General features: G+C 49.1%; 1 protein-coding gene across 3 annotated transcripts; it reads right to left on the bottom strand.

Moving 5' to 3' along the window:
• Nucleotides 1-1,303: 1,303 nt before the first annotated feature.
• YTHDF1 (YTH N6-methyladenosine RNA binding protein 1) lies at nucleotides 1,304-22,432 on the bottom strand. Of its 3 annotated transcripts, XM_030825337.1 has the most exons (5): nucleotides 22,061-22,432; nucleotides 21,772-21,796; nucleotides 20,057-20,136; nucleotides 8,464-9,984; nucleotides 1,304-2,610 (listed from the first exon to the last, which is right to left on the bottom strand). In XM_030825337.1, exons 1-5 carry the CDS (start codon nucleotides 22,085-22,087, stop codon nucleotides 2,584-2,586), a joined length of 1,680 nt encoding a protein of 559 aa, XP_030681197.1. In that variant the 5' UTR covers nucleotides 22,088-22,432; the 3' UTR covers nucleotides 1,304-2,583. The 3 variants fall into 3 exon arrangements, with proteins under 3 accessions (XP_030681197.1, XP_030681196.1, XP_030681198.1); XM_030825338.1 differs by lacking the exons at nucleotides 21,772-21,796; nucleotides 22,061-22,432 and adding an exon at nucleotides 21,643-21,753 and having other exon boundaries at nucleotides 1,307-2,610; XM_030825336.1 differs by lacking the exons at nucleotides 21,772-21,796; nucleotides 22,061-22,432 and having other exon boundaries at nucleotides 20,057-20,652.
• Nucleotides 22,433-23,134: the final 702 nt, after the last annotated feature.

Raw genomic sequence — 23,134 nt, 5'->3', positions numbered from 1 at the left:
CCAGAGTCCCTGCCACCACCTCCCACTCTGTGGGGACAACAGCATCCACTTCTTCCACAACAACGAAACAACAAAGATAAAGCATGGCACCTGTCATCATGCTTGCCACCTTTCAGCACCTCTCGGCCCAGCATTCTAAAAGCCGGGAACTAATCTTTAAAGGAGCCCAGGACTCGAATACATGCAAGAAAATGGCATAAAATATGAAGGAACTAGCTACTCCAGGTTGAAAACACACTTCCCTAAAATAACAGCAGCATTTGGAGCTGCAGGTGGGAGCGCACACAGCCTACCTCTAACTGGCCTGTCAGAACAGACACGTTTTCCCCTGTTCTCATTTTGTGTTTCCTTAAACCAACTACTAACTTCTGGCAGAGGTGGTGACTGCCTGGGAAAGATGCCATCCTCATCTGGCCCCCTTATCTATCAAGATGCAAACTAATAAAACCAGCGGGTGGGACACCCATTTAACCTGAAACCTCCTCTTTCGCTAAAAATGGACTGAATGTGTCTCCCGGTTAATAATAAACTTTGCTGGGCAATGAAAGAAAACACCAGCCTCCTCAACCGTGGCTGCTCTCACAAGCAGATGTGGTGTTTGTTCCCTGTCCCGAGAAGGCTCCAGAGTATTTGGATTAAGGACCTGGATACGCAAGTCCTACTCTTAAGAATTAACATTTCCTCCCTACCCTCAAATGTAAAACTGGAAAAATTAAGAACTCTATATTTTGCATTCTCTTAAAAATTCTCTGTTAAAAAAATCTCTTCACAGACTGGCTGTGGTGGCTCATGCCTGTAATCCTAGCACTTTGGGAGGCTGAGGTGGGCGGATTGCCTGAGCTCAGGATTTTCTGGGCTGAGGCTAATCTTGTGTAACTTTATCACATACTTGTCAACTTCTGCAGATGTACACAATGTGCATTTCACTGCTTGTAAATTTTACCTCAAAAGGAAAACAAACTAAACAGGTATTAAACTCTTATCACATAAAAAATAAGAGGCATTGGAGGATGAATGGAGGGAGACGGTGAGGAGCCAAGTCCGGAAAGGAGGAAGCAGTGCCCAGGTGCTACACGCACCACTGCGTCTGCACATTCGTGTGCTGAGGGGTGGGTGACGGTGCTATGTAGTTTATAGTCTTAAGAAAATTAACAACTCCCTCTTCCAAAGCAAGAGAACGAGAATCCCACACCTTGAGAAACACAGGGGGCTTTCTATGGTGACTCCCCGAATGGCCTTGCAGCTTAAAAAGCTCCAACACATAAACTCATCAAGTAGGGTGAAGAATGAGGTGACACCAGGCTTGCTAAATAGTATTGTTTATTAAGGCTTGTATTCTCCTAGAGGAAAAACCCAATGTTGTCCAGGACTCCATTCAGGCAGTAACAGTTCAGAGGAAGTGACACACTCTAAATACAAGTCTAATGATACAGCTGAAACGTTAACTCAGAGGGTCTTTTGGAGCAAGTAGTTTTCAGAAAGTGTCTGCTCTCTAGGACAGTAAGGATCCTCTACAAGGGCACGTGCAGATCCAGGCGCTGGAGCGTCAGGCATGGGCACCATTTTCATGCTTCAACTCAAACTCCAGGTGGTAGTGAGCTCAACGGTCCCTCATTCCACAAAACATGATAGCAAATTCATTTTCTAAAAAAAGTTTTGTTTTGTTTTTACCCATTCAACAGGAAAAAAAAATTAGACGCACACGGTGAAATTTACAACCAGCAGCATCATCCATCACACTGTCTGTACTACCAGATCCTACACTTAAAGCTCAGCATTATTGGTATAAAAACTTACGACGGCATTAGGATTCTTAAGAAAAGGGGTAAAATTTAAAAAGATGTGCAAACAACGAAGAATGCCCGAACCTGAACCAGACCTAAAGCACCTTCCAATTCCTCCACACATCATGCCCCAACACTATCCAGCCCAATCGGACACCAGGACAGTGAGGGATGGGCGGCCGTCCAGTGGGCAACAGATCTGGAAGGAAAGATTTTCCAAAAAAAAAAAAGTGTCTGCCAAATTTGAAAAATTAAAAGTTATCTGTCTAGTAGAAAAATCAAATGGGTAAATTAGCACTTTAGACCGATAACAGATAATAAAATGACAAATCAGAATGAACAAAAAATCATTAACCTTTTGATTTCAGTATTTTCCAGAGATTTTATCAGAATACTGTAAATGACAAAATGACTCATGGTTTCTTATGTTTGCTATAAAGCAATAAAGGGATGAGAAATATGAAGTCTCAGAGAACAATATCAAATGACTGAATTTAAGAACATAATTTCTGCCAAAATAGATGCTTTGTTTTTAAGGATACTTATATTTCACATTAGATCAGTCTGATTGATAAGCTGACAAAAAAAATACTCCTTTATTAGTGACTTCTACAAGATTATAATACATAGAAAAAGTACAAATAAATGCAGATCCATCTGGGCAAAAATCAACAACAAGAAAGGCAAAGATGCAACACTCAAACCCCCGCACGAATGACACACTGGAGCTGACCAAGCACACGTGTTTTAAACTGTTTTCAAAGTCAAACGTTAGAACATGTAAGAAACTGGTTCGCCCTTATTGTTTGTTTCGATTCTGCCGTTCCTGTAAAAAGAAAAGACAAGAGTTGAACGCACAGTAACCACACCAATGAATCCCTCCCAAAACTGAGATCCAAGGCTGCCCCTTAGCAGCACCTGCAAATCTGGAGGCGGGACCCTGAATGGTACCCAAGCCACACCAGCAAACAACTCTGAACTGCACTGGGGCCTGCTCTATGGGGGACTGGCCACACTGGGCATGGCATTCTCCCCAGCCCCTCTACCAGGAGAAAAGCATCAACCACAATGGTCACATGGGCCACCTGTCTGCTGAGAAGCCTCACTTCCCACAGCTGTCTTCCCCTCATGTGCCACTATCATTCCACATGGAAAGGCACTTAGCAATGTGAAATTCTCTGCACTCACAGGGAGGAGCTGGCATGCACCAGGCTCTCAAGGAGGCCAGGGAGACGGAAGCTGTTCTTCTGTATTTTATCTCATTTAAACTTCTCAGTGGCTCAAAGGACACCAAAATCCTTCCAACTGGCTAACAAGGTGCTGTGTCATGTGGTTCATGGAGGGCAGGAGGACCCTTCCCACTCCCCAGCGCACTCCCACGCCAAGGGGAAGAGCATGCCCCTCCCCACTCCCCCATGGCGAGACTGGCTCAAAGCAAAGCTCCTCTGACCAGGTTTGCTGCCCACTCCCATAGGAGAATCATCTTTAGAGTGTGCGTGACACACAAGCTTGAGACTTACGCCAGAATCTTTTCCCACACTGGCCTCCCTGAGTAGCAGGGTCTAGAAGCCCCTTCAGTCTCCTTACAAGGCAGCATCCAAAGACGAAAATGTGTGATCTAAGGGGCACACGCTGCGCCGCTCAGCTCGAGAGATGTCCCAGGCCGAGTGTGGTGGCGCACCCTGTAATCCCAGCTATTCAGGAGGCTGAGGCGAGAGGATCGCTTGAGCCCATGAATTATCGACTGCAGTGAGCTATTATCTGCCCTGCACTCCAGCCTGGGCAACAGAGAGACACCCTATCTCAAAATAAAAACAAAACAAAAAGATGCATCCCAGGCACATCCACCCTCATCTGGCCCCCTTATCTATCAAGATGCAAACTAATAAAGAAAACCAGCGGGTGGGACACCCAAACATTTAACCTGAAACCTCTTCTTTTGCTAAAAATGGACTGAATGTGTCTTCAGGTTAATAATAAACTTTCCTGGGCAATGGAATAAACACCAGCCTCCTCAACTGTGGCTGCTCTCATAAGCAGCTGTGGTGCTCCCTGTCCCGAGAAGTCTCCCGAGTATTTGGATTAAGGACCTGGATAGGCAGGTCTTACTCAAGAATCAACATTTCCTCCCTACCCTCAAATGTAAAACTGGAAAAATTAAGAACTCTGTATTTTGCATTCTCTTAAAAATTCTCTGTTAAAAAAATATCTCTTCACAGGCTGGGTGTGGTGGCTCATGCCTGTAATCCTAGCACTCTGGGAGGCCAAGGCAGGCGGATTGCCTGAGCTCAGGAATTTGAGACCAGCTTGGTCAACATGGTAAAACCCCACCTCTACTAAAAATACAAAAAAAATTAGCAGGGTGTGGTGACGGGCGCCTGTAATCCCAGCCACTCTGAAGGCTGAGGCACAAGAATTACTTGAACCTAGGAGGCAGAGGTTGCATTGAGCTGAGATTGTGCCACTTCACTCCAGCCTAGGGGACAGAGCGAAACTCTCAATCAATCAATCAATCTCTTAACAAAAGAGGTATTGCTGTTCCTAAAAAGCAAATACCAATCTCTTGAGTTCAAATGGCTGATGTTAAAGCCACTCATAGGGAAACTCCCCAGATCCCCGTCTCCCTTCAGCCCTTATAAACAGCTACAAAGTTTAGCTTTAATGTTAGTTTAAATGTGCTCTTTAAAAAATACTATTCCTCATAAAATTTCTCAAAAAAAAAAAAAAATGACAAAGAAGTACAGCTCATTCTTTCGAGGAATGCTCACCAAGCATCCAGGAAATGCTTATGGGCTAAGATTCTCTCTGCTCTTTACTTAGTTTCCAAAGTCAAAGAGCCACTCTGCTGAGCCGGCCTGGAGGTCGACGTGGGGTCGGGTCAGGGGCACCTGCCGCCAAGGCAAGGACAGTCAGTCTGAGGAACGAAGCAATGCTCACAGTGTGGGACACTCACCACTTTCACTGTTTTAAGCTAAGAAGTGGCCGTTTCTAGGTTTTTTTAAAACCAAAAAATGTATCAACCCAGGACTTGGTCTGACTCTGCTGCCATAAAAGCTACTGCCGTCCTAAGAAATCAGTATGTTTCTAAATTTATAGCTGGACAGCAATCTTGCAAAATGCTAACTCTATTTCACTTTCTCAACACTCAACTTGTTTATGACCTTTACAGCAATGGGGCCAAACTCTAAATGATAAAGAAAAGGTGGGTCTGTTCTTCGAAGTCCTGAGAGAACCTTGAGAAAACTGCCCAGGGGGCTCCACCAGCACAACCCTACAACTCTCTCTTCAGTACACTACTTTGTTCCTAAAACTGCACTGGCTCGGCCGGGCACAGTGGCTCACGCCTGTAATCCCAGCACTTTGGGAGGCCGAAGCGGATGGATCACGAGGTCAGGAGATCGAGGCCATCCTGGCTAACACGGTGAAACCCCATCTCTACTAAAAGCACAAAAAATTCACTGGGCGTGGTGGCGGGTGCCTGTAGTCCCAGCTACCTGGGAGGCTGAGGCAGGAGAATGGTGTGAACCCAGGAGGCGGAGCTTACAGTGAGCCGAGATCACACCACTGCACTCCAGACTGGGCAACAGTGCAAGATTCTGTCTTAAAAAAAAAAAAACTGCACTGACTCTTCATGGGAAACCCAGAGGGAGAAAGCATTAGACACCCAGAGTCTCAGCCTCAAGACACCTAAGACTCCAATCCTGGATGAGCCACTAGCCCAGCCCATTAAGCACAGGGCCTAGAGCACCTTGGCAGGCAGGGACAGCCAGCAGCCAAGTCCAGTCTGGGGACCTCCTCAAGGACCACCTCCATTTCTCTACACTGCCCAATAAGCTTAAAAGATATCTGACACCAGGTACAGTGGCTCATGCCTATAATCCCAGCACTTTGTGAAGCCAAGGTGGGAAGACTGAGCCCAGGAGTTCAAGACCAGCCTGAGCAACATAGCAAGATACTGACTCTACAAAAAAATACAAAAATTAGCCAGGCGTGGTGGTGCACGCCTGTAGCTACTCAGGAGGCTGAGGCAGGAAGACCGCTTGAGCCCAGGAGGTCAAGGCTACAACAAGCTGTGATTAAGTCACTGCACTCCAGCCTGGTAGACGGAGAAAGAACTGTCTCCAAAAAAAAAAAAAAAAAAAGCTATTTGAGGCGGGGCATGGTGGCTCACACCTGTAATCCCAGCTCCAGGAGGCCGAGGTGGGCGGATCACTTGAGGTCAGGAGATCGAGACCAGCCTGGCCAACATGGCAAAACCCTATCTCTACTAAAAGTACAAAATTTAGCTGGGTGTGGTCGTGGGCGCCTATAATCCCAACTACTTGGGAGGCTGAGGCAGGAGAATGGCCTGAACCTCGGAGGTTGAGGTTGCAGTGAGCCAAAATTGCACTACTGCACTCCAGCCCGGCTGACGGTGAGACTGGCTCAAAAAAAAAAAAAAAAAAGCTATTTGAAATTCCACTAAACATTAACAAATCAGGTTCTCATTTGTCACTTTTTTTTTTTGAGACAGAGTCTGGCTCTGTCGCCCAGGCTGGAGTGCAGTGGCGTTATCTCGGCTCACTGCAAGCTCCGCCTCCCGGGTTCACGCCATTCTCCTGCCTCAGCCTCCAGAGTAGCTGGGACTACAGGTGCCCGCCACCACGCCTGGCTAATTTTTTGTATTTTTAGTAGAGACGGGGTTTCACCGTGTTAGCCAGGATGGTCTCAATCTCCTGACCTCGTGATCCGCCCGCCTCGGCCTCCCAAAGTGCTGAGATTGCAGGCGTGAGCCACCGCGCCCGGCCTTGTCACTTTCAATAAAATGAATTAATGTTAACACTGACCCACATGGGCCCAAAGTTTTCCAGCTTGGCTAACAGTTTAGGGGAGGGTTACCAAGTTCCTTCCAATGATGCTCCACCGACGGCTCTGTCGGACTCACCCTGGAGCAGCCGGTGGTTTGAGGAACACTTGGATCTTGCCTGCAGGCAGATGCCCACAGACCCTGCAAGCCACTTACCAAGATGCTTACCATAACCCGACACAAAAAAGCAGTTATCTGAGGATCAAGTTTTTATAATGCAAGTTGTAGGACACTAGAATTTTAAAAACACCAACCAGGTCAGGAGTCCGCACACTTTATGAAAACCCAAGTATTACAGTATTTAAGAAGAAAAACTGTGTGCACACATACACGCACACACACACACAGCCAGCTTCCAGTTTAGCCAGCTAAGGACCTAAAGCTTCATTAGCAATTATCCCTTGCAAATTTAGCAATTCAGTATTCATTTTATACCTAAAAGAGCTATGTCTGTAATCCCAGCTACTTGGAAGGCTAAGGCAGGACAATCACTCGAACCCGGGAGGTGGAGGTTGCAGTGAGCCGAGATTGCACCACTGCACTCCAGCCTGGGCAACAGAGCAAAACTCCATCTCAAAAAAAAAAAAAAAAAAAAAAAAAAAAAAAAAAAAAAAGAGCTAAAACACAGAATTTCAGTAACTAATTCAGAGTTCAGTAACTGGAAATAAATGACATCCTATTCTCTTCTCACAAGAGAGGGACTGATACTTTTCCAAAGTTCTACAAGCCCGAAGTTGTTCAGGACTCACATAATCTAAGACTGCAGACAGTGTAGGCGGCTCTACTCTATACATCCCTATATAGCCATGTACATGCCTTTCTGCCCAAAATACATTAGGACACTTGGTGCTCACAGGTGAATAATTCCTTTAATATAGAGAACAGGAAAAAAAAAAACAAAACACTGAAAACCCACCTATTATCAACTGACATTTCAGGAAGGGATATTTTTTAAAAAGCAGGAGAGAATCTCAGAATGAACTCTCTCGAATAAAGGAAGCATTATGAAGTACGTCAGCATCATCATTTTCCCATTGCTGGTTCCAGTTTATGGGCATCTGAGCGCTTCTGAAGAGCAAACACAGTCCCGTCGGACATCACATGACAGCACAGACTCAGGAGTTTGGCTACAAGTATCCCAGGAAAGCAGGACTGTCTCAAAAAGTCCCAGTCAATGGATTTTTGATATAGGCTCCATATTTGTTATTATAAAATGTCTGGATTCCAAACCTACCCCACCACCACCATTTTCTTTACGACCTAGATGGAGTGAGTTTGTTTCCAAAAACTGCAGGATACTGGGTTTTTTAAAGAAAAATAAAGCAATGACCTCCAAAGACCAGAGATTCCCAACTACTGAGGGGCAGTGCCCTGGGAAGCAGGGGCCCTTGGCCAGGTGGGGTCTCGAGGCCCTACGTGCCCAACGCAGGGCTGTGTGAATATCACCTAAGTGTTCCTCATGGACAGAGGCTGGGAAGCACTGTTCCAGAAAGTATCACAATTCAAAAAGGAGAGGAGAAAGTTACCCTCAAATTCTTTGGAACAGAATGTGTACACTGCGGTCCCAATTATTCAATTATAATTGGAAAGTGATCAAAGTCGTTTGGTGACATCTACTCAAATACCATCACTGGTTACTAGCAGTACCCTCCGCAAGGAAAGCCCACCAGGCTGCCAGGACCCGGGCCCGCCCACCTGCAGCCAACTGGGAGCTGCCTGTCACGAGACTCAGCTCGGCGGACCTGCCGCATGTGCTCACCACCAGGCCACCTGGTCTAAGTACAGCACTAAGGACACACCTGCATGGCAGCTGCCTGCAACACCCAGCCTCACCTTGCGCACCACCTCCTCCTCCTCCTGGCGCTTCTCGTAGTGAGCAAAGTCGTCGAAGATGGAGGTTGTGTGCTTGTAGGAACTGATAATTTTCAGCACTTGTTTTGCTTTCTCTAAGGGCACCTCCTGGGTGTCCCGGGAGTTTGTGACCGGTTTGTTGTCGTTATTCTCCAGTCTGATGTGCCGGAGCTGGTTATTGGGCACATCCTTAACAAAAATCCACTTGACATCAAACTTCCCCTTCCACTTGTCCTGAGACCAGACCCCAGCACTGGTGCCGTAGTCCACGGGGGACTTCATCTCGGCCACCCCACAAAAATGCCCACTCCCATTGACGCTGAAGAGCAGGTAGACGGGCCCCTTGCTGCTCATGCAGCGGAAGGCGCTGTCCAGGCGTTTGTTGCCGTGCTCTGTGCTACACCAGATGGAGTACTTAATGGAGCGGTGGATGTCATCCTCAGAATAGCTCTTGATGATGAAAACACGCCCGCTTTTCAGATTCCAGTCAAACTCCTTAGGGTTGTAGCTGTGAGCAGCCTTCAGTTTTTCAAGGACAGGGTGGGATTCGATGCTGGGGGCAGAATTAGGCTGGACATTTCCAAGAGAGTTGCTATCACTGCCAGCCCCTCCACTCTGCCCAAACGCTGCGTTTCTGTTGCGTGGGGCAACCCAGCGGGTCTGGGATGGCTGCTGAGGGCTCTGATACTGCGGTTGAGCCAAAGGTGGGGGCTGTGCTGGGAGAGGCTGAGCCACCTGCTGGGGCTGTGGAGCAGCCTGTGGAGAGGGTGCCTGTTGGGGGACTGGGGCCTTCGGCACAGGCCCCTTGTTATCCCAGGTGCCAATGTCCATATTATGCTTTATGGGTGGAGGGGGCAGCGCACCCCCCATGACAGGCCCGCTCTTTGTTTTCATTTTAGGCTGTGGTTTTGCAGGCTTGCTGGCAATGGCAGCCCACGAAGTCGGCTTTGAAACTGGCATGTTCACATTTGTCCCACCGTTGCCAGAAAGGACACCAGTCAGTGCCACGCTGCTGACGACGGAGCCCACCGTCTTGACAGCAGAGGAGCTGACGTCCCCAATCTTCAGGCCAACCATGCCCTGCTCCAGGCTGTTCATCCCGGGGGCCTTGCTGAGGGTGTCGCTGTGAAAGCCTGGCTGCCCATCAACCACGGTGCCACCCAGGGAGCTCGGTGGGTAGGTGTAGCTGCTCCCATATGCGGAGCTCTGGGTCTGCTGACCTTGGGACCCACTTGTCCCCCATGCTGAGAACGCAGGGTTTTCAGGGAAAAAATTAAACCTGTGCTGATAGATGTTGTTCCCCAGGCCCCCAGGCTGCCCAAAAACAGCATCGTGCATAAAATGATGGTCTCCGTTACTGAGCTGTCCATAGGTGGTGAGGTATGGAATCGGAGGGTCCCCTGCAGTGGACCACGGAGCCTCATTGAGGGAGTAAGGAAATCCAATGGACGGCGGGTAATAGCTGGACAGGTAGGGGTCGCTCATTGAGGGGTAACTGTTACTCTGCAAAAGCAAACGTGACAAGTTACACCACTTCCACAACACGAGGAGATGCTAAGAATGCCAACCGCCTATTGCTTAAGCACAGGTGGAGCAAAAACAAAACCTGCACAGCACGGGGCTACTCCTTCCAGAAGGAAAGCTGTGGTCGCCAATGTGAGAACCAAATCAAAGACAGAGAAATTAATAATGAACACAAACCAGGGTGTCGTCTCAAAATACGAGGCATCATTTGCAAGGCTCCGAATTCAGGCTAATGACTAAGCTAAGCCTCTCTAGAACTGGCAAGGTAGCAGCCCCTCCCTCGACTCTTACCTACAGAGGAATCCAGAGTTAGGAATAAACCCCTGCCTGCTGACGACAACGCTTATGACAGACACGGACGGCATCATGGGAACTGAAACAGCTTTGTAAGGCAGAGATACTTCCATTGGCAAACCAGGATGTGCAGGGCCGTGAGGCAGTTTGCTCCAGAGAACCGACCCCAAGCTCGCTGATTACTCAGCAGGCCCTGGGCGCCCACCTCTGGGCCTTGACATTCCTCCTGGGACACTCTCCCATACCTGGACCAAAGCTCTCCCAGAATCCTTCCAGGGTGCTTCAGAGGCTCCTTCCACACACCCTTCCTAGCAGACGGCCCCTGCCTCTAAGTCCAAGGGGGTTCACATTCCCATGATTTCCTGGGCACAGCGTTGGGCTCTTGGAGTAGGCCCCTGCACAGAGTGCCCTGGCTGGCTCCAGCTCCTCAGGCAAGAGAAAGCATCCGAAGTGTGGACTCTGCGTTCCGGGTACAGAGCAGCCCTCGCTTTGGATGCCAGCTCACCTGGGCTTCCTTATGAAAACATGTCTGTGTGGTGACTGGAATCTCAGAGAGTGGTTTTAAAGTGACGGAACCATGAGGCAAAAAGTTCTGCTATAGAAGGTGAGTGCCTGAGCGCCCCATCGTAGGGGTCTCTGAAGAGCTGCCCAGGGCACAAATTTAGACTTAGGGTCAGCAGTTCTGGGACAGCATCTCCTTGGAGAGGCTCAACCAAGGTCTGGTCATGATTGGGACCCTCCAACACTGCCTTAAAATGGCTTTTGTGTGAGGTGTGTCTGTATGTGTGTGCACACACACACATGCACACAGGCGGGTGAGAAGGGGTCCAGTGTGAGGTAAGAAGGCTCCCGCCTAGATGCATCGTCTAAGAGTGCCAAAATGCTATTACAGAAAACAGAGCAGGAAGTAAAACACGGAGCTCTCCAGTCTGTGACACCCGTTTTTGGATTTTTAGTTTTCCTGCTCCCCTCCCCCGAGTCCCCCAAGTAACCAGAAGGTTCTACATAAAGAGAATATGCTCCAGACCTCATCTCACAACCTCATCCCTGCCACGTTGACCTTTCATGATGGCATCAAAGGCCACACTATGAAGGATAACAGCACCCAGTTGGGGACACCAGGTGGGAAGGTAGCTGAGGCAATGAGGGAGACTGTGGGATCCCAGACAATGAAACAGGCCTGCTTCACTGGAGGGGTGACCACAAGCAGCTCTCCCTGGGGGCAGTGCCCCAACACCAGCCAACACTGGTGGACTAATGAACCGGTGACCCGGCCACCACTTCCTGCCTCCTGCTCCCATCCTAGAATACCCAGGGCTTCAGAAATCCAATTTATTTTCTAATTTTCTTCCTGTTGACTTCCCCACTTGTGAGCAGACAATTCCAGAACCCCCCCCTTTTTTTTTTTGAGACAAAGTCTCACTCTGTTGCCCAGGCTGGAGTGCAGTGGCGCGATCTCAGCTCACTGCAACCTCCGCCTCCCAGGTTCAAGCGATTCTCATGCCTCAGCCTCCCAAGTAGCTGGGATTACAGAAACACACCACCACACCCGGTTAATTTTTGTATTTTTAGTAGAGACAGGATTTCATCATCTTGGCCAGGCAGGTCTCGAACTCCCAACCTCAGGTGATCCACCCGCCGCCGCCTCCCAAAGTGCTGGAATTACAGGCATGAGCCACAGCGCCTGGCCCTAGAATCATCTTTTAAAATGCACTAACTGCTGTTTCCTTGTAATACAAATTTGAGATTCTGGGGGTATAAGAAGACAAGTGGGATGCTATCAGTGTTCTACAAACATGAGATTAATCTGAGCTTATTCTCCCTCAAAACAATTTCCATGATGCTGGCTCCTTTGCTGCAGCCTTTCCCTCGGGAGCTGCCCTGGCCAACAGGCCCAGACAGGACAGTGAGCGAATCAGCGGAGCAGTCTGTGCACAGGACTTGCTCCTTGAGTTGCTGGCCGCAGGTGCCTTCAAGGACGGCAGGCAAGGGGACAGTCCCCCCCACAGGGAAGCCAGCCCTCCTCCTCCCATTAGCTGGACACATGCTCCTCAGCAGCGCTGCAATCACAACACACCTTCCTTCCCACACAAAAAGAGCAGATGGGAAAAAAAAGACCTCTACAGCTGTGTGGTGTTCTAATCCACTCGGCCACAACACCAACCAGAGGAGCCAGGCACAGAAACAGATGCCCAGGGATACTTCTGACTTATACTTAAAGCCTTAACTAAGACAGGACATCACTTACCACATGAAAAAATGCACATTACATTAAGCATGTAACATCCCTGAAAATCCGTTTTAAGTACTAACTAAATGGACACACCTAGCACACAGGCCTCAGAGAGAGCCCACAAATGACCCATCCAGCTTCCCTCTACCCAAGGTGCAGGGCCTGCAGTTCCAGCCAGTACTCTGCAAATCCTTCGACTCCAGATCACCACCATTCACGCCCTAAGCCACAGAAGACGGTGATGCTCATCAGCTCTGCCGGCAGCCCTAAACCCTCCTGACACTTTCTGTCCTCACCGGGTTCCACGGCCACACAGGCAGGCTGGATATAGTGACCTGTGGTCCTGTGGGCCAGATTTCCATTTTTACCTCAATCTTACTGACAGCCCATTTCCTATTAACGTCTGCCATCTTTCCTCCAAAACTCTGAAGGTAAAGAAGCAGGTCAATTTGTAAAGCTACGTGAAGTCAGTCATTCTGTACATAAGAAAACCTGGAGATGCTGTCCTCCACCTTCTTTATGAGCTACATGTCAGGCTGCTGCCCCACACTCCTTCCCTGGTGAGGGAAGCTGTCCCAGTCACAGTCCTGGTCACAGTGCGTGGGCAACAACTGGAAACGCACAGTTCGGGCTGCCTGGAAAACACATGCAGCCTCCTTTCAGGGCCTTTGATCTCCCTTTGTCTCACGCACAGCCAGGCACAGGTTCAGCGCTCACTCGCTGCCAAGTGCTGGAGGTGAGCTGTGCTGCTCCCTCAACATTCCTCAGCGCCACGGCTCCATGGGCACTGAGTTATGAGTGTGAAAGTTTACTTCTCAGGGATATAGTTGCATTAACTCTGGGCACGGTGGCTCATGCCTGTAATCCCAGCACTTTGGGAGGCTGAGGTGGACGGATCACGAGGTCAGGAGATCAAGACCATCCTGGCTAACACGGTGAAACCCCCTCTCTACTAAAAATACAAAAAATTAGCCAGGCGTGGTGGCGGGCGCCTGTAGTCCCAGCTACTCAGGAGGCTGAGGCAGGAGAATGGCATGAACCCGGGAGGCGGAGCTTGCAGCGAGCCGAGATGGTGCCACTGCACTCCAGCCTGGGCGACAGACCGATTCTCCGTCCCCCCACCAAAAAAAAAATTCAAAGCTTGTTCTTAACACATTACTACCTCTGAGCAAGCACGTTTTGGTCCTCGTAAATGAGTGGCAATAAACAGATCTTTTAAGGACGATACAAGCAAAACCATGATCCTGCTACTCTGCAGCCACCTCCACAGAAGACTGCTGAACATTTCCACATGCTAGGCACCTCACTGCAGCCCCTGTGGAGAACTGAAGACCTCATCGAAGAAAGGCTAACACATTTTTGGTCAGGCAGTGGCTCTGACCTGTAATCCCAGCACTTTGGGAGGCCAAGGCAGGTGGATCATCTGACGTCAGGAGTTTGAGAGTAGTCTGGCCAACACAGTGAAACCCCGTCTCTACTAAAAATACAAAAAATTAGCCGGGCGTGGTGGCGCGTGCCTGTAATCGCAGCCACTTGGGAGGCCAGGAGAGGAGAATCGCTTGAACCCGAGAGGCAGAGGTTGCAGTGAGCCAAGGTTGTACCACTGCACTCCAGTCTGGGCAACAAGAGCGAAACTCCCGTCTCAAAAAAAAAAAGGGAGAAAAGAAAAAAGAAAAAGAAAGAGTAACACGTTTCAAAGGCAAAATCAGAGTCCCCTGACAAAGGAAAATACAACTTTAGATTCTTAAGCCTCCTCCTGTGACTAACTTAAAAATGATAAAAGAAACTTTAAATAATCAGGGAACATATTATCTCCAGGTTATTTGAAAATCCAAACAGTAAAACACAAAAAAGCCCTAACTCTACATTAGAACTAGGCCGGGCGCAGTGGCTCGTGCCTGTAATCCCAGCACTTTGGGAGGCCGAGGCAGGTGGATCACAAGGTCAGGAGTTCAGGACCAGTCGGATCAATATGGTTAAACCCCGTCTCTACTAAATCGGGCATGGTGGCAGGCACCTGTAGTCCCAGCTACTCCGGAGCCTGAGGCAGGAGAATCGCTTGAACCTGGGAGGTGAAGGTTGCCATGAGCCAAGATCACGCCACTGCACTCCAGCCTGGGTGACAGAGTGAGACTCTGTCTCAAAAAAAAAAACAAAAACAAACAAACAAAAAAGAACTAAGAGCAGTTTTACATATTTACTCAAATTTAACCACATTTAAAAAAAAAGAAACTTCCATCCAAAAGACGAGAACCATTTAAGTTGAAGTTAAATGGTTAAGTTTACTTCCTATATCCATTTTTCTGAGATGGAGTTGGAAATGACCAAGAGGAGAGACTAGAAGGAGAAGCGGAAAGGGTCCCTTCAGAAGCCCAAGAGGAACAGAGAGAAGCATTTGCTTAATAAAAAACCAACAAACAAAATAATTAATTACATAAAATGGAAAAGTATCAAGGGTACTGCTGAAAAGTGAGGGACTGACATGGCTCCTGGGAACCAGCTCTGACCCAGGACTGGGACAGGCCTACCAGGATGACCTGTGGTTCTTCAGGAGAAGCCTTAGGGAGCACAGAGAAAATGTTAGAGGAAAATAACCGAAAAACCCTAATTTACTTACTTGGCTGCTCACTTTTCAGATCTGTTTTCAGGACTGGTCCTTCTGAGGCTGCAATTTCAGCCCCTCAGCTGGTGGCATCAATATGCAGAGACAGCAGTTTCTGACAGAATTTCTGCATTTGTTTCAGCAACTTGCCAGTAAGAAGCATGTTAAGATCCCACTATGTCCTTCCAGCTGCGTTTCTGGGAAGCCGTTGTAATGGCAAATGCCTACTTAGCAGGCACTGCCACTGGGTATTTTAAGGAAGCCCATATTTTTAGATGCAGCCACAAGAAACTGACACTCCCCTGCTGGCCCTCAGGTCACCCTGGGCCCACCAGAGCTGCCCAGGCACAGCAGGAAGCCCTGTGCCAAGCATCTCCAGGCTGTTCTCAAAGAACTCCTAGATGCTCTGATGAGGCATTGTGTTCAGTGAAAAAAACCACTCAAAACCTGATGAGCAATTTTGTCACTGTGTGATCAGTGTACTTACACAGAGACATGTGAGCATGGAGGCAGTATCCTTACCACACACTGAGGCTGTAATCTGTACAGCGTGTAACTGTACTGAATAATGGAAGTAACTGTACTATCAATGATAAGTATCTGTGTGTCTAAACATATCTAAACACAGAAAAGGTACAGTAAAAATACGGTGTAAGCAATCAAGAATGGGACACCTGTACAGAGCACTTACGGTGAATGGAGCAGGTAGGCCTGAAGTTGCACTGGGTGAGTCAGTGAGTGAATGTGAAGGCCTGGGCCCTCACTGGACACCACTGTCACCTTTAGAAACACCGTCCACTTAAGACTACACTCAATTTTTAAATTTTCCTTTCTTCAATAATAAACTCTAGCCTACTATAGCTTTTTTACTTTACAAACTACTTTTTTAAAAGCTTTAAAGTTTTTGACTCTTTTGTAAACACAAATATGTCATATAGCTGTACAAAAATATTTTTTTGTTATATCCTTATTCCATAAGCTTTTTTCTATTAAATTTTTTTTAACTTTTTGAACTTTTTTGTTATAAATGAAGACACGGCCAGGCACAGTGGCTCATGCCTGTAATCCCAGCACGTTGGGAGGCCGAGGCAGGAGGACTGCTTCAGCCCAGGATTTCGAGACCAGCCCAGGCAACACAGTGAGACCTCATCTCTACAAAAAATCAAAAATAAGGCAGGAAGATCACTTGTGCCCAGGAGGTCAAGGCTGCAATGAGTCACCACTGCACTTGCACCCAGGTGAGGGAGAGACCCTGCCTCAAAACAAAACAAAACAAAAAAACCAAAAACCCAAAAATACACAAAAAACACACATACTAGCCTAGGCCTACACAGGGTCTGGATCTTCCACCTCCACATCTTGCCCCACTGGAAGGTATTCAGGGGCAACAACACGCATGGAGCTGTCATCTCCTGTGACACCAATGCCTTCTTCTGGATTCCTCCTGAAGAATCTGCCTGAGGCTGCTTTACAGTTAACTTTGTTTCTAGTAAGTAGACAGAATATGCTCTTAAAAGTATAGTAAATACATAAAGTAGTAACAGTTGTTTATCATCAATTATTACGTACTGTACGGTACTGTACGTAACTGTAGGTGCATACTCTGGTATGACCGGGGCAGTAGGTTTGGTTACACCTACTGCAGCACCACAGACACATGAGTAATACACTGCCCTAAACATGGTAGCTCCAACATCACCAGGTGACAAGAATTTTTCAGCACCATCATAATCTTATGGGACCACTATCATATTGTGGTCTGTTGCTGACCAAAACTGCATCCAGCAGCACAGGTACAGGTGCCATCTCCCCCATGCCCAGATGGCCTTGGTAATTTCTGTCAGTGGGATCACAGCAAACACACTTGGTCTGTTGGTCAGGGAGTGTGCAGGAAGCCTGGGGGCCAGCAGCATCTATTCTCAACTCAGGCATCATGCCGAGACGGTGTCCTCTAAACTCTGAGCAGGAACTGTTCTGGGTCATTTCACAGTCTTTCCTTTCAGAAAACAACAGAGAACTGGGAAACCAGAAGTCCCTGAGCAGGCAAAGCCTTCCCTCTCAGAGGGAAGGACCCCCACCACACGGCAACAACCCCTCACAGCCCATTACAAGTTAAACCAACCTAACAGGCAGGCATTCTCCTAAGACTTTCTAAACCATTCTAAGTATTACAGTTTCACACAAAACACAGGAACCACAGTAGCCTCCAACTGACTACTACAAACCATATCTGGATTTTTCTCTTTTAAGTACCCAGGGTTAGGTTGGGCACAGAGGCTCATGCCTATAATCCTAGCACTTTGGGAGGCTGATGCGTGTGGACTGCTTTGAGCCCACGAGTTCAAGACCAGCCTAGGCAACACAGCAATATTTCGTGTCTACTAAAAATTTAAAAATTAGCTGGGCGTGGCGGCACATGCCTGTAGTCCCAGCTACTTGGGAGGTTGAGGTGGGAGAATCACCTGAGCCTGGGAAGTCGAGGCTGCAGTGAGCCGTGATCACACCATGCACTCCAGCCTGGGCAATGGAGTGAGACCCTGTCTCCAACAAAAAAGGACTCAGAGCTAATGGATATGTCCACTGTCTTAACTGTGGCCATGGCTCCAGAGGTATGTCTGTGTAAATCAAAAGTTATAAAACCATACTGTATATTCTACATATGAAGCTAAGACACCCACTGACATAATCGATTTGTACAGAAATCCTCCCAAACAACACAAAAGCTCCGACTTTATAAAAATATTTTTGGCTGGGCACGGTGGCTCATACCTGTAATCCTAGCACTTCGGGAGGCCAAGGCAGGAGATCACTTGAGCCCAGAAGTTCAAGACCAGCCTGGGCAATATGGAGAGACCCTGTGTCTACAATCAATCAATCAATCAATCACCAGGTGTAGTGGTGCATGCCTGTAGTCCCAGCTATTTAGGAGGCTGAGGCAGGCGGATTGCTTAAATCCAGGAATTTGAGGCTACAGTGAGCTATAATCATGCCTGAACTCTAGCTTGGGTAACAGAGCAGGACCCTGTCTCCAAAATATACACATACACACACACACACACACACTTAAGTGTACTGATGCTCCCCCTTTATTGGCTAAAATTCAGTACATAATACCATTAAAGTACTAAAATAATAAGAACACACTAGAAAACAAGATATTCAAAAAATCAGTTAACTTCCTGCCATTACCTCCATGCAAAGGCCCATCACTGAAGTCAAGTCAGTTCTGCCCAGAGGAGGGGCAGATTCTCAGAACGCAACCAAGAGACAAGAAACAAAAGCAGGGTCGGAGTGGGGAGTGTGGCTGCCAAGGCTCCACCTGTACAAGGTTTCTTGGTCTCTAAGCTGCTTGATTCGCCAAGTGCAGTAGGAGGGAGGGGGATGAAGGAACATTCTAAGAAGTTCTAAGACACCTCAGAAAAGGGCAGACTAGTTTTATTCCTGCACAGAGAAGAGGTGAAGCCTGGTTTTACTTTAAAGCAAACATGCCCAGTAGCTGAGGGCTACTTGGAGTGGCAGAGGAAGGAATGTGAATCACAGCACACGAAATGGAGCACTCAGAGCATCTGCTTTGTGCTGTCCCATGAGGCCTGCTCACCAAAGTGAGGAGCTCACAGAGGTGCAGCCCCTCATCCAAGCCACCGGCCTGGAGGTAGGAAAGTGAGGCAGGGGAAGTCTGGTTCCAGAGTTGGACTCTTAAACAGACATAAACAGACACCGCTTCTCTTGGGAGTTTTGCTGCAACAGTAGCACAGAGGAGAGACAGCAGCTCCCAGTAGATTTTAACCAGGGCAATTGTATCCCCCAGAAAACATCCACCAAGACACTTTTGCTTGCTACAACTGGGGATGGGGAGAAGGAGCTGCTAATGGCATCTAGTGGGTGGGAAGCCAGGGAGGCTGCTAAACATCCAACAATGCACAGGACAGCCCCCAAAACAGAATGTTCCTGTGCAAAATGTCCACAGTGCCAAGGCAGAGAAAGCCTGAATTACCTAAGAAAACAGGGCAGCTATGACTCACTGGGCCCTGCTGTATCAGGTACTGTCTCAGTGCTTTATGTGCAGCATCTGATGTCATCCTCCCAACAATTCTACAAAGACTTACTACTCTCTCTCTTTCACAGAAAAGGAAATTGAGACAAGAGAAGGCAAGCCACGGACACAGGCCAGTCAGTGGTGGAGTTAAAACTGAAATCAGGCCAAGCGCGGTGCCTCACGCCTATAATCCCAGCACTCTGAGAGGCCGAGGCGGGTGGATCACCTGAGGTCAGGAGTTTGAGACCAGCCTGGCCAACATGGTGAAACCCCGTCTCTACTAAAAATACAAAAATTAGCTAGACGTGGTAGCGGGTGCCTGTAATCCCAGCTACTCCCAAGGCTGAGGGAGGAGAATTGCTTGAACCCGGGAGGCAGAGGCTGCAGTAGGCTGAGATCACACCATTGCACTCCAGCCTGGGTGGCAAGAGTGAGACTCTGTCTCAAAAAAAAAAAAAGACTGAAACCCAGGCAGCGTCTGGCTCCACAGTCGCTCCACAGCCCAGCTCTTAGCTGCTTCCCCAGACCACAATTCCAATCATCCAGAGCTAAAAATAACCAGGAAGCTTCAGAAACACACACACATCTCCACTGCGTTAAAGGCAAGACACACCACTGACCCACAAACACTGGAGCCAACTAGACCTGTCTGCATCCCGGCCCCAGTGGGATGCTGCCTCCTCCACGGGGAAAATCATTTTCACCCCACTCATGCCCAAGGTTAACAGGAGGCACATCTTCATGAGCATTCTATCATTTCTAATACTTCATAGTCTGCTGCTTTGTTGTTTAGGATAATTTAAAAATCAGAAATGACAGTAAAGGTGTGTTACAAAACAATTAAAATCAACTTAAAAACAAATATATGCTAACAAAATAAACTCACCTGATTTGACTGTCCAGTAAGGTAGGGCTCAAAGTCATTGTCATGAACTGTATCCTTCTGATGTAAAGAACCATTTTGTACTAGAACAAAAAGTTGCAAAATATTACCCTCAAATTTTAAAAGATTACTTTTAAGCATGGAAGTCAAAGTTAGCAAAGTCTATTTCCATCTATTTCTAGCAGAAATTATGCTTTAATTTTAAAAGGAGTACAACCGGTATAGAACTGATGTTTACACAACTAATTAGAAGGGGGATAGGAAATTTTCAATAATTTAGGCTAAATTTTAAATAAAGGCTTAATCGTAATTTGGGAAGATTAACCAAATTAAGTGTTAACACATAATGCAAGGAACACATAATCAGGGTGAAAACTGACATGGTCTAAGAAGACTTACGTGTGGCAAATAGAAGTGGAGCCTCCAAAAGCCCAAATGCAGAATGTATGCCCAGATGTATGGAGAACGGAGGGAAGAAAACTTAGGAGGCAAGGGGCTGCAACTGAAGGACTGTTGGGAGCTATTATCTGACTCTCCACAGTGAACCCCAAATATCTGAGACAGGTCTCAGTCAATTTAGAAAATTTATTTTGCCAAGGTTAAGGACACACCCATGATACAGCCTCAGGAGGTCTTGACAACATGTGCCCAAGGTGGTCGAGACACAGCTTAGTTTTATACATTTTAGGGAGACATGAGAACAATCAATGTAAGATGTACATTGGTTTGGTCCGGAGAGGTGGGACAACTTGAAGCAGGGAGGGGGCTTCCAGGTCATAGGTAGATAAGAGACAAAGAGCTGCATTCTTTCGAGTTTCTGATTAGCCTTTCCAAAGGAAGCAATCAGATAAGCATTCATCTCAGTGAGGAGGAATGACTCTGAGTTCTGTCTTTGTCCACCCGGAATTTCCTTGTGGGCAAACTGTGGGGGAGGTATGTAACTTTTTTTGTCTTAGAAGCTATCTTTTTCAGGAATAAAATGGGAGGCAGGTTTGCCCTCAGCAGTTCCCAGCCGTAGCCTTCTCCCTTTGGCTCAGTGATTTGGGTGCCCCAAGACCAGTTTTCCTTTTACACCACTTACCTTCCCACTGTTATTATGCTCAGCCAGAAAAAGCAAGTAAAGGTAAATAAAGTGCTGGGCCTTTTCCAATCTTAAAACACGATGAACCGTATTTGGTTACACCTGGGCTGACACACAAACGGGCTAAAAAAGTGTGCCAAGTAAACGTGAAGTGTCACTTAACAGTTTTCACACGAGTGCGCTCTGAGGGTTTATCCCAAGCCATAATGTCACAGGAGATGCTAACAGGCTTGGAAAACAGGGGCTGAAACTACGCGGGATATGGAGCTTAGCCTGCAGAACCTCGGACTGCCCCTCTCCTAGAGCAGCCCCTGCTGGGCGGAAAAAGGCAAGTGGCTCGTCGCCTGCGGCCATGTCCACCCGGCTCTCCTACCTCCCCTTCCCCAAAGCAAATCCATGATCATGCAGTGGGGAGAGAAGAGCCCAAATTACTCTGAGCAATCATTTATTCACTTCTTGAGAAGCCCCTGTCTTCGACCTGTCAAATCTCCCAGAATCGTCGCACAACCTCAAGTTTTATCTCCCTGAAGCTGGCGGAAGAGAGAAAGTTTCCGGTTCCAGACGCAGCTTCCTGGACCTTTCCTTCCCCGTCCTCCTCCACTCCAGCCCGCGCCGGCAGTCCCGGGACTCCGCTCACCTTTATTATCTTGTCCTTTTGTTCTCTGCACCGCCGCAGGCCGGGACGTGGGGTACACACAACCCGGGAGAAGAGGGAAACACAAAGTTATTCACCAGAGAACTGGTCTCCAACGGGCCGCGAGCTCCGCCGGCCCCGAGGCGCGGTCACGTGCGACCCCGGCCCCGAGACCCCGGCCCCGCCTGGGCCCGGCCCCCGCGACCCTGGGCTCTGCGTTCCAGCCCCAGGACCCCAACCCAGACCGCGCGACTCGGCCCTGGCCGCGGCCCCTGCAACCCGGCCTCGCTACCTGGGTGTCCACGCTGGTGGCCGACATGCTTCATGAACAACTAGACGCCGGGCCGGGGCGCCCGCCGGCTCGGGCCTCCCCCAGAGGCCGGGCCTGTCACCCTAGCTCGCGCGGCCCCGGGCCCCGCCGCCAATTCCCCGGGCGCCGGCCGGGCGGCGGCGGCGGCGGCTGCTGGGCGCGCGGGCCCCTGGCGAGGCGGCAGCGACGGTGAGCCCGGGACGTGGACGCGCTGAGGAGGCGTCGACTCCAATGGCGGCGGCGGCGGCGACAGCAGCAGCGACGGTGGCGGCAGGGGACGAGACTGCGCGGCGTCAGCGTGCACGCGGGGCAGGCCGGGAGCGCTGCGCCGGGCCGCCGCGCTTCGCGCCTGCGCGCTGCCGTCTTACGGGACGGATTTCGCTCTCAGGTCCCAGTCTCGCGCGGCGGGGCGGGGACCGCAGCCGGCTGGGCGGGGAATCCCTGAGCCGGGGAAGTCACGTGGGGCGTGTGCCGAGGCGCCGCGGGGCCTGGCGGGAAGGGGCTGGCGGGCTGTGGCCAGGTGTGCGCCCTCCCATACACTCCGGCCACAGCCGCACCCCCGACGCGCTACGGGCACTGAGGCCTCTGTGGTTTTCCCCAAGGTCCGAAGACTAAACGCTGTTCTGGTCCGACAGCCGGGCTACGGGTCTGTCCGGGGTCGGTCTGCCCTTCCCCCACACGCAAACAAACACCTGCCCGCCCAGAGCTCTGAGCCCCTGCGTGTTCCAGGTCGCGCGCCCCGGCCCTTGCCGCGGGACCTGCGGGCTTTGTTCGCTTTGCGGCCCTGGCCTTCAGCCGCAGCGGAGCCCTGGGCCCGGTCCCGGAGGTCAGCTGTTCTGTGGATGCACCCCTGTACCTGCGAGAGGCTCGCCGGCGTATAACCAGGTTCTCATGTTAGATTCTTGACCCCGATTTCATCACCAGGAGGAAAAGAGACTTAACAGCAGTGCTCTGTGCCCCAGCCTAGGCCGGGCCAGGGGACTTCTCGTCTTTGTTTGAGGATGGACAGCCCCTTCTTAGCTGCAACTGTGCAAAGAGAGCCCAGTTCTCAGTTCC

The sequence above is a fragment of the Nomascus leucogenys genome, chromosome 13 (genome assembly GCF_006542625.1).
Source record: "Nomascus leucogenys isolate Asia chromosome 13, Asia_NLE_v1, whole genome shotgun sequence".
NCBI classification, from domain to species: Eukaryota; Metazoa; Chordata; class Mammalia; order Primates; family Hylobatidae; genus Nomascus; species Nomascus leucogenys.
The sequence above is the reverse complement of the archived record's forward strand: the minus strand, read 5'-3'. Positions and strand labels throughout refer to the sequence as shown.

Excerpts from the sequence above, each read along its gene's own strand:
- YTHDF1 (XM_030825336.1), bottom strand. The coding sequence starts at position 20,194 with ATGCTTAAAAGTAATCTTTTAAAATTTGAGGGTAATATTTTGCAACTT. Across the intron at positions 9,985-20,056 it reads TTACTGGACAGTCAAATCAG|AGTAACAGTTACCCCTCAAT; the intron begins GTGAGTTTATTT and ends TTGCTTTTGCAG. Across the intron at positions 2,611-8,463 it reads AGGAGGAGGTGGTGCGCAAG|GAACGGCAGAATCGAAACAA; the intron begins GTGAGGCTGGGT and ends TTCTTTTTACAG.